This window comes from Balaenoptera physalus (genome assembly GCF_965194825.1).
Source record: "Balaenoptera physalus genome assembly, chromosome: 16".
In the NCBI taxonomy this organism is placed as follows: Eukaryota; Metazoa; Chordata; class Mammalia; order Artiodactyla; family Balaenopteridae; genus Balaenoptera; species Balaenoptera physalus.
This window is the reverse complement of record NC_138898.1, coordinates 63,985,207-64,000,373: the sequence shown is the minus strand read 5'-3', so window position 1 is coordinate 64,000,373 and position 15,167 is coordinate 63,985,207. Positions and strand designations below refer to the sequence as shown.

The following is a 15,167-nucleotide window of genomic DNA, read 5'->3' as shown; positions in this document are numbered from 1 at the left end:
AAGACATTTCTATGATGAAATCCTCTGTAATATGTGTGATTAAAACTCATCTTGAAGGACTCTATCCTGTAGAGCAAATTTTTTGCTAAGCAAGCCTCTGCGGTAGACATCTTTTTTTATGCTCAGAAGAAATCATTTTAAAATCAAATATGATAAACATTAACCACACTGAAATGGGGGGAGATAAAAGGGGTACATAGATTGATAGTCTTAACACCTAATATTTCAGAAGTTTAATATTCATGTTCTTTTGTGTGTGTGTCCATTTCTGCCTACCTGAATGGATTGGAACAGCTGTAATTTTCTTATCTCACAGCCATGAAACTCTGGTATCATGGAAACAAAATGACTTTTATTAAACATTTCTCTATGGATTGTTATATTAACTTAGATAACTATTTTAAGACTATGGAAAACTTTACATAAAAGTTCATGGTTCACTTGAAATACAGAATAGTCATTTCACGTATTAGTTCCAGTTTCATTCAGCAAAAACTTTATATCTACTGCATGGCAGGAGCCATGCCAAGCACTGGAAATACGATGAATATGGTCCCTGAGCCTTATTTTGGAGAAATCTGTATAAAGGTGGTATCCATTTGAAGTCATTATCTTAAAACTCTTCTTGGTGAAACTGGTTACTGGGTTTGTCCCATTAATATAACAAAATGAGAATTTTAGTTACCTGATAAAATCAGGCAGAAGAAATTAATGTAGCAAGAATTTTTAGCCCCAGAATTTTTTTCTTTCTAAAGAGTAGTTGGCTTTTAGGTTTTTCACAAGATCTACATGGGTTTTGTATCTCTTATAATAGGACTGAGAGCCCTGTTTAACAGCTTTTAATGAGATAATTTACATACCATGAAACTGACCTGTTTTAAGTATACAATTCAGTGAACTATGTTTACAGAGTTGTACAGTCATCCCCACATTCTAATTTTATAACATCTAGAACATCTAAAAAGGAACCCTAATACCTGTTTACGAAGTCACCACCTATTCCCACCCCTAGCCTTAGGCAACCATAAATCTACTTTTTCTGTTTGCCTTTTTTGGACACGACATATGAATAGAATCATATAGTTTGTGGCCTTTAGTGTCTAGTTTATTTTACTCGGCATGTTTTTGAGGTTCAATCATGTTGTGGCATGTACTGTATGTAATTCATTCCCTTTTATTGCCAAATAGTATTCCATTGTACGGATATCCACATTTTACTTCTCCAAACATAAATTTTTGAAAGAAAATCGTATCTTCAGTTCCCCTCCATTAATCAGAAATCATGTCTTTGATGGTAAAGCCAGTTAATTAGTAATTTACATTGTAAAATAATGATTTAAAATATGATTTAAAATAATAAGTTTTAATATCTTAAATAGCCTTGCTGTTAACTACTGAAAAGGTTTTTTAAAAATTTCATTTCTAGGTAAGACCATTGCAATTGGAAAAGTTCTGAAACTGGTTCCAGAGAAAGACTAAGCATTTTCTTGATGACGCTGCACAATACTGTGAGGAAAATTGACTGCAAAAGCCTACTTCACACCGCCTACTCTTATTTTCTGCCCATTGACAAACCTCTCCCTATGTTTTGCAAAGACAAAAATTCACAGCAAAAGTCCACATTATGTCAGCTTTCTCATATTGAGAGCTCTGCTATGCCACTGTTGAATTTTTCCCAAGATTTTTTTCTTCCCCTCTCAAACTCTGCTTCCTTGGACAGATTTGGCAATAGCTTTGTAAGTGATGTGGACATTATTGCCTACAATAATGAAAACCTACCAGGAATTTTTTTATTTTTCATTTCCCCTTAGGCATACTTAGTCTTGTTTTCCCCCAGGCAGATCATTCTGAGTGTGCGAGTGTGTGTGCACATGTTACAAAGACAACTACCATGTTAATAAAATATTCAATTTGAAACCCTTTTCGGTATTTGAATTGCTTTTGAATAATGTTTTTTATCTGGATGTAACATTGTTGCATTAGCTTTTTAACTTTACCAAGTAATTGAGTACATTTTATTACTTGGACTTTTCTAAACTTTCCTTATCCACTACTTTAAATGAGGCATTTACAAACAACGTTCAAGTTTGTATTAAAAGAAAATTAGTTTGACCCCTTCTTTTGATGGTTAATGCATACATACAATATCTTTATGCAACTGTGACACTGCTTTATTAGGTCTACCAGTTTCTGCCAATTTATATTTTAACATGATTTCTTAAACACAGTAAGTGGTTTTAAAATACAAGAACAGCATACTGTAGTTTTTATAAGTATAAAGCATAATAAAATTGTACCCCTACAAAAAATTCCATTAACTTGTTAAATTAATGGAATTTACAATAAAGACAGCATGTTGAGACCTGGCAGAAATGCCTCCTTTAGTATTTGTAAGAGCTGCATGCATCTAATATGAAAACTGTATCAACTGCAAGTGCCAGTTCTACAAATTACTCAGTTTATTGTTTGTTTGTATTAGTAATTTTAAAGGCTGGATGATCCTTGCTGATTAAAGCTAAATCTCATCCAGCAACTAAATGAACACATTTTTAGAACCATCAGAATCTGCACAGACTAAAGTTAACAGTGATAAATAGAATCAAGCACAGTGTAAGTTTTTCTCAACTTTTCGAAATTGACTTTTTTCTTGAAATTTGCTAAATTATGATTTGGATGAACCGCAAAGCAGCATTGTGGATTTTAGATCAAAGGCTGACTTTCTGTTATAACTGTGTCACAACTTTGAAATTTTTTAATGAGAATAAATGGGGAATGGAAGGGACACTTTCTGGGTTTATTGGATGCCCCCTTTATCAAAGACTTGGCCTCTTTTAGATTCGTTTATCTCTAAATAAGATGATACTTTGTAATTGTGTATTTAATGACATGTCCCTTCCCTGTAATCTTCTGCCTCAGAAAAGAAAAGCCTAGTCAGACTGCATTTATTTCCAGTCACAAAACATAAAAATTAATCTAATCCTGTTCTCTTAACTGTAAAATTGCCATTCATTTCATGAATGAGGCCACATCTTATGGACAGAGCATAGCTACTGTCCTGCAGCGTCCTATAACTATACTCATGGCTATTAAAATTGCATGAAATTTAAATAAATTTTATTATGTCTGCAAATCTCTGGGCTTTTATTTTTCTGGGATATGTGGGAGCTTTAATCAGTGCATAGTAACTCTTTTTCTACTTCCAAGTTAATAAGAACAAAATACTAGCAATTGCTTGGATTTTAATGAATCTTTAAAAGCTCAAAAGTCATTGAAATTAATTCCAGAGATAGATTTCCATTTTTAAATTGAACACATTTTTTAAAAACCAGTTACGTTTGCTATTAAAACATTTACACTTTTAGGATATTATGTGCATGTTGCCAAGACTCAAGTAAAATGACATGGATATCAACTGTGAAGGGCCTACCTCTTAAAAAAAAAAAGAATAATTATGAAATAAAAATTTCAATGGATTCTTGTACATTTATGCAAATAAGATTATTTAGAAGAAACCTCATTGTTAATTTAACCAACACCATACATTTTTGTGGGCTTTGAAGTTCTTTGGGAAGAATGCTCACTTAAACTTGATGCATTTTAAACTCATTACACTGCCTGGTTACTTGGATGGGCAAATATAATGTCTGAAGTGAACTGGCAGTGTGTGGAGATGTTGGGCCTTTAAAAAGCAATACAGATTCCTATGCTGTCATTTTGTCTTCTGTAAGTACAAATGTGTTTATATTGTTGACAAGGCAAAAATAGGGTAATTGGCTGCAGACTTAGGATATTACAGACCTAAACATTTTTTTCCTCTTTAGCATAGATATGTTAGAATCACAATTTTCTTTGCATTAATGATGTTCTTTATACAGCTTTCATGATATATTATTTAATTATAGTTTTTTAAATTAATGAAAAGAATTTAAGAAAGATATTGAAATAAACATCTAAGTAATGGCCATTTTAAATCCTATTTCTTACTGTGGGAGAAGGGGAAATATAGCATTTGCTTCTTGTTTTTAATTTGCAAACAGAACTTATCCAATGAAAATTATGTAAAATCAAACCAAAAGAGATGGACTGAGTATATATAATGCCATGAAACTAAGTGACAAATAGTAAAGTGTTCTTGAGTAAATAAGCCCATGTATATTTGTTTTGAATTGAAAGTCTTGAAATATGTGATAATTGAATGTAAAAACTTTGTAAATTATAAAAGAATACAGGTTGTTCACTGTAACAAGAGGTAATTCATACTTGTCTGCTAGTTACATCAACTACAAGAACTGCTTTTACAATATGGGATGGACTTCGAACGTGATGCAACTGAACAGTTACAGGCATCCTCAGCTGAAGTACTGCAGATATTCTGGGTCATACTTTCAACCAGCCGCAGTTTTGCAACCCAAGAAAAAGGTGAACGTATGGTCAAAAACTGCTTCCATGATGAATTTTTGAAAAAAATCAACTGAACAACTCCCTGGCAATCTTCAGAAAACACTAGTTGTGACTGTAATTACTCCGTGGTCTTTGATGGCTGTTCCACATGACAGCACTCTAGCACCTTTCCTCATTGGCATGGACTTCCTCGTGGACTGCTGCTTCGTGGATGACAGCTTCACTGCTTTGGGTAGGAATTTAAGGTAGTCGAGGGACAGTTTTTATTGTAGCTCTTAACATCACGCAACTTTCAGCTTTTAAAAACCCTTTGTGAAAATTCTGGTAACAGCACTATAGCTCTGACTGTAGGATGACTAAATTTTCAGCGTTGGCTTATCTTATCAGGATAAACTGTGCCATTAATCCTCTCACAGACATATACACGTAAGGTAGATAGCAATCAACAGAATTTAGGGGACGATTTTCTGTCTCCAAATAATATGGCTTATATTTCCTCCAGCTAATTTTTCAGTGATTATAGCAGATGCCATCTAATACATTTATGATCTTGTTTCTTTCTCTAGAAATCTTGCCATGGCATCAACTTGTTATATAAATGTAATTACACGTGCACAACTTTGAGTTCAAAGACTTAGTAGGTTTAAATTTAGCAGTCAGTTGGTTATATTAGATTTCATAGTAAATGGAATAGGAAGTGTTATTTTCCTGTAGTTCAGTGGATTCCATTTGAACCAATTTACTGCCAAATTTCAGGTAGGGTAAATCTGGTTCAACTAGTGATGGTTTTGGCTCTAGGATATTCTTAAATTTCAATATCCTAGAACATATTGAGTCTTCCCTTCAGTAAATACACTTTTCACATACCTCTAATCCTATGCTTCCTTGAAACAGTAATGTGCTAGCTGAGTTGTTTACTAAGAAATGTTTTAAGGGCCTGGAGGTGTGGGAGTGTTGGAGTGTTCTCCAAAATAAGGGAGAAGCAGATAGGCACCATGTCTGATTAGGCAGAAAAGTAGGCAGGATTTCTTCATCAATTCTCCGAACAGTAATTGTCTTTTCTGCCTTGCCACACATGCCACTGTGCCCTTTAAACCTCAGGTTTGTGGACAGCAAAGGTAGAATTACATTTTGTGCTTCCTGAGGCTACCCTCTGCCAGGCACATTACCTTAGTGCTTCAGATGTCAGCCCAAGTCCCTGCTACCTCCTTTCCTGCTGCCCGGGAAGAGTGTTTGTGCTGGAGCTGGAGCTCCTGCACTCCTCAGGTGACCATCCACATGCATTAGGTGAAAACTGAGGTCTGAGCCCAGAAGGTCTACATTTTAAGGACTCACATGGGGCTCTCAGAAATTGACAAACCTCTTAGTTAACTAGTTTCTTCTCTTTTCTCTCAAACAAATGTGGCTCTCTCTCAGGCCAGGATTTAGTGACTAGTTTTCACTAGACAGCAGGTTAATACCTAGCTCTCATTTTTTAAAAAGCAGAATTAAAGGGAACTGATTAGGTTTGCTGGGTTTTTAACCTAATTCCAAAGCATGGCAGAATGCTCTAGGTAGGAATTATGGGAATCCAAGGTAAAGAAACCTTTTTCTTATGATTTGTAGCTACCTACTGTGCCTGACTTGGTGCCTGTGTGAGGATTAAGCCCTTAGTCTGCTCTTGCAATTACTCAAATGACTGAAGTTAAAAAAATTTGCTTTTGTAATAACAATAAAAATTGTCATCTTCCCTTTTGAAGGATTTGTCTGTTTATATCACCTGTATTGTACCATACTCTGAGTGAACCTGCTTTCTCTACAATCCTCAATGTCGTGTTTGGGCATCAGACCACACATAGGCATGGTACTGCGGTGTGTACAACATTTTACACTTCATGGCCTGTGGAACCAGTTTCAGATACACAAGCTCTCTCTATCAATGCATCTTAAAGCAGAAAAATAGCATCAGTACCTTGGATGTTGTAGCTTTGTAGTGAAGAACTGTATCTCCCAGTCTAGAATAAATGATGGCCAAATTACAATGAAATAAGTTCTATTCTTTGAGTTTAGAGAAGAGTGAGGCTACTGATAATATGTCTACTGGCAAAATAGATTAGCTAGAGAGGGCATAATGGAAGAAAACATACTGAACTTGCTTTGCACCCTTATTTGTGATTGTATTTAGGTTGAGATTTCACCCCTCTGAATTGAGCAGTACAATCTTCCTAAAGGATTTTGTGTTTGCTTATAAACTACACAAGTTACTTAGAACAAAAGCAATCTCCACCATCTTTGCTATTTCCCTGGCAAATACACTAAGTTTTAGGGTAAGAAAGCAATTTTGAAAGGATTAGATTCGTAGGAGTAATTACCATTTGTAAAGAAGGTCCAGCAAACAGGAGGTGTACACAAAGAGCGTTTTTTTATTAAGATAAAACTTGGATATGATGAAATGCACAGATCTCAAGTTTACAATGAGTCTGTCAAGTGCATACAATTATGTAAACACCCCCATCAACATACAGAACATTTTCATCACTACAGAAAGTTTCTTCCTGCCTGTTTCCAATCCATCCCTTCCTCCTGCCAAGGCAATCACAGTTCTGCCAGAGATTAGTATTGCCTGGTTTTCTTTTTTTGGCCTCACCTTGTGGCATGTGGGATCTTAGTTCCCAGACCAGGGATGGAATCAGCAGCCCCTGCAGTGGAAGAGCAGAGTTTTAACCACTGGACCACTGGGGAAGTCTCAGTTTTGCCCATTTTTGAACTCCACATAAATGGAATCATATTATGCACCCAACTGTCTTTTTTTTGAGCATGTTTTAGAGATTAACCCACATGTCTTACCAGTAGTTTATTCTCTTTATACTTGTTGGGTAATAATTTTATTTGATGAATAGCCCATAAATTTTTGTCCGTCCTTGAAAATTTTAATTTTGTTTTCCAATTAGGATTTTTTCTCATGTTGGTTGCAAATACAAACAGCCTCGTTTGAATTTATCATTAGAAATGCAAATGAGTAAATAAACCAGAGAGAAAAGCTTTACCTCTTCTCCCTTTATCTGCTTTTGTAAAGCTGTTACCAAACAGAAACAGACTATTTAGCCTCCCCAAAGGTGAAAAAACATGAGCTCCCGATCAGTCTTGAGTGCTTGCTTCACTCTGTTCCCTTTGCTGTGCCCTGTCAATTATAAAACTGGACTGTCCCTATCACACTTTCATGTTGCTAGAGGCAAATTCACCTGACTTGTACCTCTACTGATTAACTCTTTTAAACCTCAGGGCTAAGTCCTTGTTTTCTTTTTTGGTAGCTTTATTTTATTAAATTACATGTATGAAGAACTTTTAGAAGTTCTTTTATTGATCCCTTATTGATGACCTAGCATAATACTTTCAGTGGCTATTGAAAACCTTCCTAATTTGAGTGAAGACTCACTTTGAACTGTCAGTAACATTCACCAGTTATGTACTGCTATGGTTAAAAGAACACAGTCCTCCAAGAAGTTGTCAGCTGCTTATCTTCAAAGATAAAAGATGATCAGTGGTACTGAAAACCCTTTTTTTTTAAAGCCTAGAAGTCACCTTTTTTTTTTTTTTTTTTAGAAGTCACTTTTTAAAATAGCCTTAATGGGACTTCCCGGTGGTCCAGTGGCTAAGACTCCACGCTCCTAATGCAGTGGGCCTGGGTCAATACCTGGTCAGGGAACTAGATACCACGTGCCACAACTAAAGATCCCACATCTCGCAACTAAGACCTGGCACAGCCAGATAAATAAGTTTTTTTTTTTTTTTAAATAGCCTTAATAACATTTCTCAAGGAATATAATTCCTCTAAATTGAGACTGACTGGATTAAAAAATTGTCTACCTAAATGGTGTACAAGGAAGGGTTGGTGTACATCATGAGACTGAGCAACAAGAGGTGCTCGAGGTACCCACACAGCTATATAGGTACAAGAAGAGAGCTAAAGAGGAACAGCAAACAGGTTGATAAAGTTTCTCTACTGAAAACCTTTTCATTTTCTTCTCTCCTTTCTGGTGATCTCATTGTTCTCTTGCTTCTCCTTCCCTAGGGCCCTCCCCATTTTTTTTTTTTTTTTTTTTTTAAATCAGAATCTAATAAAAATTTCTTGACTTACCAGCCTCTTCTTCCCTGCTTGAGTTTAGGTACAGGCCTCCCCTCTTTCAGGCCCTAAGATGCACATTTCACTTTCCAATCCATTTAATGACAATTTTCAGCAAAGGGCCCTGTGCTATTATGTATGTGCCAGGTACTATGTAGATATATATGTTATCTCATTTAATCTCTTAACAATTCCAATGGAGAACTAGCTTCATTTTACAGATAAAGAAATTGAGGCTTGGGAGATTAGCTAACTTGTCCAAAGCTAAATAACTAGTATATCGCTGAGTTGGGATTCAGACTCAGATCTTTCTGACCACAAAGACCATGTTCTTCCTACCTTCCTTAAAATGTCACATTCTATATTTGAGCAATATTGTTTCACCTCTTGATTCTACTATGTCTAGGTTAATATCTCCTAGCAGATTTCAATAACAGGATGAGTATCTTGAGGACACTAAGATTTTAAAAATTGCTTTTAGATAACCCAGACATGGATAATTAATTATATGGCTTGTTTGTTGTTGTTCTGTCATTTGTAATTATTCTAATTTTGCAGGGCTGTTTAGATTTACTAGTTGATTCTAGCAAATATTTATTTTCAAATAACTGGAATTTGAGCTCCATTATTAAGTTTGCTGTTTCTTAAACTTTGTTTACCATCTAGCAACATCTTCATACATTCTTTGCAGGTAGTTGCATTATGATTTATTAAACCCTTTATAAGATTATATACTACTTTGCATATAGTGAATGCCATTTTGTTAAGCAGGCAGATTTTGCAACTACTAAAAAAATTTCAAGAAGTTTAAAGAGAAACCTCTTTCAGTACCTTCAGAGAAACAACTTAATAGTATTCAGTGAGACCTGGGTACTCAAAATATTGAATGCCTCTTCCTTAATGTATGTTTACTATAAAAAGAAATCATACCACAAAACTTAGTTATTGTTCCATTAGAAATGTACATGCTAATTACTTTCATTTCTTCCCAGATGTTAATGTATGTATTAATTTTTAAAAAGTAATTCACATACATGGTTCAGGATACTTATTACATTTAGTTTTCCTTTAACTCAATCTCCACTATTAGGACTACCTATAGTATTCCTTTACAAGTACAATACTATGTTCATTTTGGCTGGCAATTACATATTTAATTCTTTTAAAAATTCATTATTTTTAGTGGGTAAAGGATAGATAGGCATAAATAATGTAATTTAATATGAGGAGTCTGGATAGAGTTTACATAGTATTAATCTTGTGTGTGCTTAACAGTATCTTGAGTTTAAAAAGCTTTAAAAAGAAAAGGTAGAACTGACAGCAGTTTAAGAAAATTTTAAGTTATTTAATTTATTAATGAAATATTTACCCTCAGGCTATTGAGTGAAATTTAATAATATGGATTAGTTTTTCAGATTAGCTTGTTTTAAAGGACCATTTGGGGAACTTCCCTGGTGGTCCAGTGGTTAAGAATCCACGCTTCCACTGCAGAGGGCACGGGTTCAATCCCCTGGTGGGAGAAATAAGATCCCGCATGCCGCATGGTGCGGCCAAAAATAAATAAATAAAAATAAAAGACGAACTGGTGGAGTAAAATATTTTCCAGCATAAATCCCAAAGTTAAATAACATATTGCGGCAACTATACTTACACAGAAAAAATGGAGTACATTTCAGATTTAAAACTAGTGCTCACTAATGGCTAACTCAGGTCTTAATAAATAGCAGGCACGGATATTTAGGAAGGGATAAAATTCCTTGAGAAATTTCAGTGTACATGAGAATGGTTTCAAATACAACAGGTCAAGAAGAACAAGGATTTTTTAAAAATTGTTTGACTTAAAAAAAGGTCACTGGTGACTTCAAAGGGAATAGGAATAGTGTGATTGAAACCAAGGAGTCAGGAGAAAGCACTTGACTACAAAAGGACAAAAAAAAGGTAGCGGGGGGAAAAAAGGAGAAGTAGCATGACACTACCTCTTAAGAACACACATGAAGCAAAGACAGCTACTGGAGAAGGGGAAAATGAAGAAAACGGAACAGGAAGAGGAAAATTAAGAGTAAAGCCTTAAGGTGGCAGAAAGGGATTCACAGACTCAGTGTCTGCTCACCACAGGCCAGGCATGCCCTGTGTGTACCAAAATAACTAAACCCTAGTTCTGGTCCTCAAAGATTCAATCTAGTACATAGGGAAAACAAACTAAGCAACAGTTATTATCAAAGCAGGGTGAAACACTAATTTTAAGAACTCTTCTAACTACTGCTATTCTTTCAGTTTTTAAGTAATCTCAGGTCATGTGGCATCTTACATCACTTCCTGCCTCGTATGCCTTATTTTGCCCTGTTAAGTTGTAAGCTCACTGGTGGTAAGCACCTACACATGAGTTGGGTCCTATGGATTGAAAGTGAATAGGATAAGGCCACAGACATTCAAACTCTGGAGAAATCAAAAATGCTAACAAGTAACTCAATAAATGCCATATAGAGAGATGGGCAAGTGCTATTATATACGTTGTCGTTGATAGTAAAGAGAATTGTCAATATAAAGAATTCTCTGGGACACAAAAATATTTTCACTCATTTCATTTGCCTTAATGGTAAAAGTTTAAAATATACCAATGTTCCATTTTTCCTCTCTCACTCACATTCCTCATAATCCTTTACTGAAATTGCTTTCTGTAAGGTCACCATGACCTAACTGCCCAACGAACTGGCCTTTTAGAAGTTCTTCAGTATTTGACGGTATTAACACATCCTCACTTCTCCATTCCTAAGCACCCTCTTTTACATCAACTAGTTCTCTTTTACAGGCTCTTTTTCCTCCTGTCCCCTAACTGAGGGTTTCTCCATAGCCCTATTCTGACTCTCTGCTTCTTCTTTTTGCAATCTCATCTATTTCCACAGTTGTTTTTTTTTTCTGCTGCACCACATGGCATGCAGGATCTTAGTTCCCCGACCAGAAATCGAACCAGTGCCCCCTGCAGTGGAAGCATGGAGTCTTAACCACTGGACCACCAGGGAAGTCTCTCCACAGTTTTAACCATCACTTCCATGACTTTCACATTTCCTACTTAAGTTCAGGAACCTTCTCCTCCACGTTCCAGATCCACATAGATGTACCCCTGGAACTTCAAACTCAATATTGAAAAAGAATATCATATTTTTCTTTCCAAATCTACTGCTCCTCCTGCCTTCCCAAGCTCTATTAACAAAACCACCGATTTGCCCAGTTATTCAGAATTTGGGAATAATCTGAATTTCCCTTCTTGTTTATCCAATTTTTGTTCAAGTCTTATACTTTGTCCTCACTGCTATCACGCTATTAGACCTCAATACCTAGAAAACCACAATAGTTTCCTATTCTTGTCAACCTAAGCCCTGTCTCAGGCCGTTACAATGCATTACTCATTGTTCAAGTGAATATTCATTATGTCATATATGGGCTAGGTGCTAAGGATACAATGGTGAAGACAACATTTATAGTTTTCCTACCACTAATTGGCTCTCCCCTGCCCTCTCAGAGCTTATCCTCAAGCAGGGGAGAGCCAATTATGGTAGGACGACCTTGCAGGTGGTAGTGCTCCAGGAAAAAGTTACAGCATGTTAGAAGGTATGAAGACAAGTGGGAACTGCAGGGTTGAAACCAGGATCTAAAGACCGAAGGGGTGAGAGGCAGGGTATGAAGTCAGGGAGGTAATAAGGGAGGCAGCAAACGAAGAGTGCCTCATATGTTAAGGATGACCATATAATTTTATTTTTCAAACTGGGACACTTTTTTTCCAGGACAAATTCTAAACCAGATGGGACATCAGAAAACAAATGTACACACGGATATGTATAAGGCAAATTAAGGAATCTGTATTTCATCCTAATGACAATGATATTGCAAGGAAGTTGGTTAAGCATGATCAGGTTTGATAGGACCACATCTGCCCTTTACAAAGATCACTCCCACCTAAGCGCAAAGAACGGACTATAATATGCAAAACTGGAGGTAGGAGGACAACTTAGGAGGCTGGTACAGTAGTCTAGGAAAAAAAATAATGATAGTTTGCATCACGAGCTGGAAGGGATAAAAAGGATTGGATGAATGCAAGAAATATTTAAAAGAAATAAACAACAAGACTTTGTTATTAACCATATTTGGAGGATGAGGAGAAAAGAATTAAGGAGGATTCCCATATTCTGGCTTGGGCAACTAGGCAGTGAGTGTGTGGTGCCATGAACTGAGACAGAAAACATACGAAGAGCAGGTTTGAGAGGAAGATAACGAGTTCATGGTGGAACTTGTTTTGGGTGTGAGGTCCTAACAGGACTTTTACATCAACACAGCTGATGGGTCTGAAGATGGGAGGGCTACACATTTCCACTAGTTATCTATTTTTGGATAACAAATTACCAAGCCCAAATTTAGTGGCTTAAAATAACAAACATTTATTATCTCATAGTTTATGTGCATGGGTCAGGAACCTGGAAGCAGCATAGCTTAGATGGTTCTGGCTCAGGATCTCTCAAAAGTCTGCAGGATTGATTGGAGGAGGACCCACTTCCAAGCTCACTTGCTGGCAGGTTGCCTGAGTAGTCTCAGGACTTGGTAGCTGGCTTCACCCAGAGCAAGTAATTTTAAACAAAGGAAAGACGGAGGGAGAGGTGGGGGGAAAGATGGAGGGGAAAAGAACACTTAAGGTCGAAACTATATTCTTTTTATAATCTAATCTCCAAAGTGACATCCCATCACTTCCACTCTATTCTATTTGCTAGAAGCAAGTCTACTAAGTCCAGCCCACACTCAAGGGGAGGGGAACGAAACTCCATCACTTAAGTTTCAAAGAATTGTGGGCATGTGATATTTTTTTTTAATCACTACAATACCACAGCTTTCCTAAAGCATAATTCATCACCTCCTCTTCTTCCCTAATACCAGTTCAAAAACCTTGTATCTGTATGATTTCTCCAAAATATAAACCTTCAGCTTGATAATAAATTCCTTAACCTCCCCACTCCAGCCTCATCTCCCATTTCTCCCCTCTGCACATCCCTACTCCAGTCACTTACTACTTCCTAACACCACCATCCTCTTTCACCTGAATTCATGCGGTTCCCCTGGCCCGAAAGTCTGGTTCTCAAACTTGAATTCAGGTGACACAACATGTGACAGCCCCGATGCTCTCTTCAGAATACTAGGAAACACAGATACATGAAGCCTAATGTGGCAATTCATAATATCATGCTAAAACGAATTCCATCTTATACTAGATTCTAAAACAGACAAGTGGGAGTAGGTGCCAAAGGTTTAGAACACTTCTCCTACAAGTTTCTGGTTAAAGACAAAGCCAGACAGGACTTCCCAGGTGGCACAGTGGTTAAGAATCCGCCTGCCAAGGCAGGTAACATGGGTTCGAGCCCTGGTCCGGGGAGATCCCACATGCCGCAGAGCGACTAAGCCCGTGGGCCACAGCTACTGAGCCTGTGCTCTAGAGCCCGCGCGCCTAGAGCCCGTGCTCTGCAACAAGAGAAGCCACCGCAATGAGAAGCCCGCGCACTGCAAGGAAGACCCAACGCAGCCAAAAATAAATAAATAAATAAATAAATTAAAATAAAAAGACAAAGCCAGACGTAACACTGGAAATCAGCTATACCCCAATTAAAATTAAAAAAAAAAAAAAAAAAAAAGACAAAGCTAGTATTAGAGATCAGCAGCAAAACACCCCTTCCTCCAGCTTTGGCAATATGGAAGGAGCATTTTTTTTGTAAGCAACTGACACGGAAAGCATCCTACTCCCATTCTTTGATCTCTCAAAATCTTCTGTAGCAAATTGCACAAAGAACCATCCTGAATATCCATCAAAAAGCTCCTAAATTACCTCTTGTTTATCTACACGGTGAAAGGCCATACGGCTGTTAAAAAAAGAGGCACAGCCTTAGGTACTGACTTGGACAACCTCCAAGATATATTAAGAGGAAACGGCAACGTACAGAACAATGGGCGTACAGGCTACTACTTGTGTTTAAAAAAGAAAAGAAAAGAAAATTGAAACCCAGCCATCGGTAAAGAGAAAGAAGTATAAGTATTTCCTAAACATGCCTAGAACACCCCTGGAAGGTTCCAGGAGAAACAGGTAACAGTGGTCACCTCTGGGGCCATGGGGAGGAAGGGAGGCATCCTCCCGTTCTCCAGCCTACACCTTTACGTGTACGTGCTCCTACCTCCCGCCTCTGTGAGCCCCGAAGCTCAGGAGACTGGCTCCGGCCCACCGCTCGGGCTCCACACCGCTTAACGACGCGCCTGGTGTTTCCCGCGCACGAGGCCACGGAATCTTCACCAGCCAGCGGGGAGGGGCCCGCCACCCTGGCCGTGGCGGGGACGGTGGCTAGGTTCGCCCAAGGTCAGCCGGCAGGTGGGTGATGAGGCCGCACTCCCCGCGCTCCCCACGCCCCACGCCGCCAGCCTAAAGTTGGGGAGAGGGGGGCGGTCCACTGACAGCAGGTAGCCCCAGCGGGTGGGCGGACAGGCCTCGTCTCCCGCCTCCGGGCGCTCGATTTCTTCCGTGGAAAAGTGAGAACGAGATGTCGCCAGGCTGCTCCCCGCGCCTCACAGACACCGGGAACAGAAGAGAAAGAGAGGCAATCCCTCTGGGAAGTGACAGACCACGGCGGGGCGAATA

At 37.9% G+C, this 15,167-nt stretch overlaps 2 protein-coding genes across 6 annotated transcripts in view; one reads left to right on the top strand and one right to left on the bottom strand.

The window, feature by feature from the left end:
- GSPT1 (G1 to S phase transition 1) overlaps positions 1-6,139 on the top strand; it is a 33,914-nt gene extending 27,775 nt beyond the window's left edge. For all 4 annotated transcript variants that reach the window (XM_082429674.1, XM_082429672.1, XM_082429673.1 and 1 more), the window contains one exon: positions 1,427-6,139. In XM_082429674.1, coding sequence (XP_082285800.1) covers positions 1,427-1,479 — 53 coding nt within the window. In that variant the 3' untranslated portion in view covers positions 1,480-6,139. The remainder of the gene's footprint in view (positions 1-1,426) is intronic.
- TNFRSF17 (TNF receptor superfamily member 17) overlaps positions 1-15,166 on the bottom strand; it is a 115,044-nt gene extending 99,878 nt beyond the window's left edge. For both annotated transcript variants that reach the window (XM_082429704.1, XM_082429706.1), the window contains exon 1: positions 14,710-15,166. The gene's annotated coding sequence lies outside the window, so the exon portion shown is untranslated. The remainder of the gene's footprint in view (positions 1-14,709) is intronic.
- Between the last annotated feature and the right edge of the window lies 1 nt (position 15,167).